The sequence below is a fragment of the Centruroides sculpturatus genome, unplaced genomic scaffold (assembly GCF_000671375.1).
Source record: "Centruroides sculpturatus isolate CEXI.00-Female unplaced genomic scaffold, Cexi_2.0 scaffold7, whole genome shotgun sequence".
Taxonomy (NCBI): Eukaryota; Metazoa; Arthropoda; class Arachnida; order Scorpiones; family Buthidae; genus Centruroides; species Centruroides sculpturatus.
Window position 1 is genome coordinate 70,812 of NW_019384510.1, and position 5,692 is coordinate 76,503.

General features: G+C 30.2%; 1 protein-coding gene across 1 annotated transcript; it reads right to left on the minus strand.

Moving 5' to 3' along the window:
* Window positions 1-1,035: 1,035 nt before the first annotated feature.
* Window positions 1,036-5,548, minus strand: LOC111622368 (neuroligin-4, X-linked-like). The gene is made up of 4 exons (XM_023364724.1): window positions 5,432-5,548; window positions 5,221-5,358; window positions 3,625-3,810; window positions 1,036-1,975 (listed from the first exon to the last, which is right to left on the minus strand). Exons 2-4 carry the CDS (start codon window positions 5,339-5,341, stop codon window positions 1,182-1,184), a joined length of 1,101 nt encoding a protein of 366 aa, XP_023220492.1. The 5' UTR covers window positions 5,342-5,358; window positions 5,432-5,548; the 3' UTR covers window positions 1,036-1,181.
* Window positions 5,549-5,692: the final 144 nt, after the last annotated feature.

The following is a 5,692-nucleotide window of genomic DNA, read 5'->3' on the forward strand; positions in this document are numbered from 1 at the left end:
GCTCATAACTGATCCTCTGGGATGCTCTGATATGCAATATGATACTATCTTTAAGGCTGCCAAGTTTGCAACATGTCCTCAGTAAATCACACTTTCAAATATTCCCTCAACCAAAAGCCACATGAATTAAGATTTAAAGTGGTCGGGCTGTAGGAAATGCCAAACTAATCACACTGTTTTCAATGAATTATTGCAAAAACTGCTGTGTGCAGTATCTGATATCTGTGTGCAGTATTTGATACCTGTGTGCACTTTGACTGCTTAAAAGTGATTGATTCAAGACATTATCACTGCTGTAGTTGAGGTGTGGCAAAAGTGTAACATATTTGGCCCATCACAAAGCATATCAAAGGCTCATTGGGACTATTTTCTTCAAAGAAGAATAAACCAGAACAAATGTAGTTGTGAATCCATACCAGACTATAACTTTAGCAGAGTGCAATGAAAACTTAAGAGTCATGCAAAATGTTGAAAACATGAGCATTTTCCCTGGCTCAAAAGCAACAGTTACAGGCATTCAGTGTTTCATCAAGATGAAAATTGCATTGTTACTCCACAAGATATATCATGGTCACAACACATTTACTTCTCTTCTGACAAGGAAGATAAATACAAAGATCAATTAGGTTTTTCTGTCAGCAGCAAGCAGCTGCTTGTTGTGACTGACCTTATACACTTAACAGTGCACCTATCTTTCTCAGTATCTTCATACTGATACATAGGATAAATTCAATGCCATGACATTGCATATGCACTACTGGAGCCTGCAACATTAATCATTGACTGTTCAACAACAACTGTGGTAATATCTTCAAAAACTTGTAAAGCAATAGGTTTTTGCTCTCAGCTAGATTGAGCTCTCAGACATCCAGTTTTCTTCGATTGAGTAATTATTCATCATTATTGCATATCAAGGATTCAATTGCTGACATAGCATCCTTATAAAAATTAATATATATATATATATATATATATATATATATATTAATCGAATTTACTTGGCTGGTATATTAATATTTATCTTACATATAAATTTTGTATGGTTGCATTACGGATGCGGTTTATGTTCGAGAATAAATATATTTGAAACTTAAATAAAATTGAAATAAAATGTTTTATTTATAGAAAATATATTTTTATAAATTTATCAAACAGAAAATTTGAAATTGTAATAATGGTATTTACCCAGTTTTGACAAAATTTGTCCAAAACGTCATAACCGCTTCGGCTAAAGAGATTTCAGAACGAGTATAATTGCCAGAAAAATGGGCTAGAGTGCCAACCAAAGGCACACCGAAGACATATGGAAGTTCTTCTCCGTGAATGCATCCGAGTCTTTGGGAAAATTCCCCACTTTCTGTCTGGTATGTAAAGACGTAGAGATAAGACTGAGATCTGACTGTAGAATGAAACATTCCTGCCCTAACAATGGGTGCCACGAATAATGCATCCCCTAAAATATCAGCAGTTGATTCCATCATATTGACTGGATGTTGCGTGGGTCTTGTCCAGTCCGTATATTCACTCACTGTTATGAGAAATATCTCTTGAAGACGTGAAGAATAAAGGGTACGAAGTAAAGATAAAATAAAACTATCCCTTCTATCTCGATCTATGCCCGACTTTTCTTCTTCCGCTGAAAAATCGTGATAGAATTCGGTCCTGGTTATGCCAAAAAGCATATCGTAATGTCCGTAAAGATCAGTGGAGTTATCCATGAGTAAAGATGGAGATGATGGAATAACAATACCGTCTACTGTTGGTCCAAAGACTGGTCCGTGAATAGGGGGCTTAGGTTGAGCTCGAATGATGTCGGAAAGAGGTCGTTGCCTCATACATTCTACCAAAAGAACATTGTTTTTAGTTGGACAAGCTAACCGATTGGCTAAGTGATGAGTGTATGAAATGGCATCATTTGCTATGGCCCAAGAACTCAATGCTGATCCACTCTGTAGAATGGCGCGATTAAAGAGGCCTGAAACAGATAAAATTCCCTTTATTCTACTTTAACTTATTGCACCGGGATATATATTTATTAAATATTTATTCTAACAACCGCATACTTTTATCTATTAAATTTACATTTACTACGATTATTTTTTTCTTTCTTTCTTCGTTTCCTAAAACTGATTACTTTATTAATTATTAACTTATTATTCTATTAATAGAGTATGTCAGTAACTACCGAATTAAATTAATACCATATTTTTAATTTTAATTAAATTTAACGCTTATTAATTAATGTAATTACGTAATGCAATTGCTTAATGGATTATTTACTTTAACTTTATGGCATTTTCTTAGTATATAATTTTCATTATAACTTATTCTTCCTAACTTTATATATAAAGTTCAATGAGACTCTTCCAATCTTTTTATCTTTTATTATTACTTAACAACTTGATTCGTATCTTCACTATGATATGATAGACTGTACGAGATAAGTGCATGTAATCTAGAACTCATCTAGATAGAGATTTTTCCTTTTTTTCTACCGACAACCACATTAATTTCGAAGTTTAAATATATCAAATAACATTTGGTCTCTGATACTTATCCATAAATTAATTGAAAATGATGAAACTACGAGATTTAGAGCGGAAAATTTTAATTGTAATTTTAAATATATGATTTTAAAATGTATAATTTATTATACTCGATGGAATCAAATAACTTATTTTCGCCATGAAAAATATTTCATCGCTTCCAGCGACTTATAAAACCAAGCTTTTAATGATAAGGCATTAATAATAAAAGAAATATTCAAAAAAATATGTAATTTTATATTTTATTTATATACTTATTAAATAAATAAATTAAATTTATATATCTGCGTAGAATTTTTATCGTATTTTATATATATGATTATTATTATACTTTTATTCGAAACTATAATGCATGTATGAATAACTAAACATATAATAAATAAGAGAATAACTTGTAAATAATAAATTTTATATGTATAAAGGACAATAATCTTAATAAAATTCACTAAAAATGTATGTAAAAATAACATATAAGTCAATGTTATAGACATACATCTTTATCATTTATAAGATTTACGTAGTGATAACAAAAGTAAAATTACGTATAAAATTTTTAAATGTTAAGAAAAGATTTATCATTCTATTGAAATTAACTCAAGAAAAATACAATTTTTCCTCAACGATGAAAAATTAATTCCTTTGCAAACATCAATAATTTCTCTTTAAACATTTATTTATTCAATTATTAAAATGTAAAATATTCGGAAAAAAATTTTTCTGTGTTCCTTTCTCTTTAATTCATTCTTTTAAAAAAAAATATTCTTTTATTTAAATAATTAATTTTAATTTACAATAATTTGCATGATAAAGAAGTAAAACGCGAGTTAAAATTATTACTTTTATTATTTTTCTATTTTCGATATATGTTATTAAATTTATTTAATTGCGTAAGATTTTATACTAAATTAACGGTTTTTATTATAAGAAAGTAAAAAATATACATTTTATGATTTAAGAAGAATAAATAATGAATTATAAATAAAAGTTCTTTCATATTTACATATTTATTTTCTTTAAAAATGCGGATTATTACTCACGTACTGATTATTACTTCATATAAAATCTGTATACATGTTACCTCTGGCCATAGGAGAAATCATTAAAAAGTTAGTGCAGGCTGCTCCATAATCATGTCCAAAAACCGTAACATTTCGAGGATCCCCACCGAAACCTCCAATATTCTCTTGTATCCAATGAAGAGCGGCCACTTGATCCATCAAACCATAATTACCCCGCGCAGAATTATCCAACGAAGGAAGAAATCCTAAAAATGATATTATTTAATGGATCATTCGTAGAAATATATATAAATCTGCATATAAAACTCGGCCAGCGAGAATAAAAATGTCGAAAATGCACGCGAACAATGAAATAATTGACACAATGAAACTTTAGAGAGTCATCAGAGGGAAGAAGAGGGGAAAAGTTCTTCAGTAGATTCTTTAAAGTAATGTTCACAATGAACACGTCAGTAATTGTTTCAGGATACAGAAAACACACTTGATAAAGAAAAAAGTGAATAAATTAGAAAAGATTTGTGGCGTTGACATTTTACATCATTAATCGATCTTTCTACTCGGTTGTGACTTTTTCTTTTATTTATAAAAAAAAAAGAAAAAAACAGGAAAAAAGAAGAATCATTAAACGACGTTTTCTGTACTCAAAGTAAGTTTCGTTTTAACGCCACAAGAATCAACACCTGCAACACTTTTACTTGTCAACCGGCGACTGAAGATGTCAGAAAATAAAAAGAAGTATTTGGATTTTCTTCTTCTTTCTTTCTTTATTCGTTTCTTGATCAGTTTGTCGATGATTCTGTCGATACTTGTATCTCTAGAAACTAGCAATTTGTGTTCTGAGTAGATACCCAGCGGCTTCAAATCTGCATAAATTATTGAATTCTTGCGATAAATCGATACCATACGGAATTTTCTCTCCCTCACACAACACTACATGTCAACGTACAATACCATTAGCATATCGTTTGCCACTCACAGTGATATACAAGACCCTAAATATAGAGAGAGGTCACGTCTGGAAAAATGGCAAAAGGAAAGTTAATTGTATTCCTTTCGTATTATATTTATACTACTCGATAGTCGTCTAATTTTGTCATTTATTTAATTAACTGTTATTAAACGAATTTTATTTCTGTGTATAGAATAGCTGAGTAAGTCTCGAAAACAATTCATTTATAGAAAGACTTCAACGGTCATTAAATGCATTATCCAATAATCACTAATTACGCGGCATTATCCATTCTATAACGGAAATGATGACTATGCATGTATCTTTCCCGGTAAAAAAAATATTATTATCAGCTTTACTTTTTTCCAAGTAGATAGAGAATTTAACTGAAGATAGGCGCGCTCAAATACAAATTTTCGATTAACGAAGCTGCATAAAAATTCCTTAATTAACTCAGTTATAAAATAATTTTAAATGGAAGAAAATCTGCCTATTTAACTTTATAAATTATATATTTTATACTGTTTATATTTATTAATCTTAAACTACTGAAAAAACTCGCCAATCGATACTCTTTAATGTCTTTGAGAGCGTTATGCATTAAGAAGATAATCCTTACTAAAGTTCATTTTGTTTTGTATTAAAACCGCTTATTTATTATAACTGTAAGTTTGTTTAATGGTAAACAAACATGAGAAATCCTTACCTAACACTCCAAGTCTGTAGTTTATGGTGACAACCACTACCAGCCCATAGCTTGCCAGTACACTACCATCATATGGATTGCCAGAATTCCATTCGTACGATTCACCGTGTATGTAAACCATTACGGGGAGTTTATTAGCTAAAATAACAAACAAACATATTAATAATATCAGAATAAAAAGTAGAATAGATAAAAGAGTAACGTCCTTAACTTTCTTTATAGTTAATTTAAATGAATTATGCATTACAATAGGTCCATATAATATTTCTTGCATCACTCTCGACGGATTAGTAGAAAAGAAAGAGAAGAATTTTAGTAGTTTTTCTCTGCCTTTAACGTTCATCCCATTTGAGTTTCCGCAATCCACATCGAAATTAGACTGTAGATGTTGTCTTATAGATTACTTTACTGGAAGCAACAACTACCATTGAATTTTTTTTTTCTACTCCAATGCATTGCAGACCGTTATCAG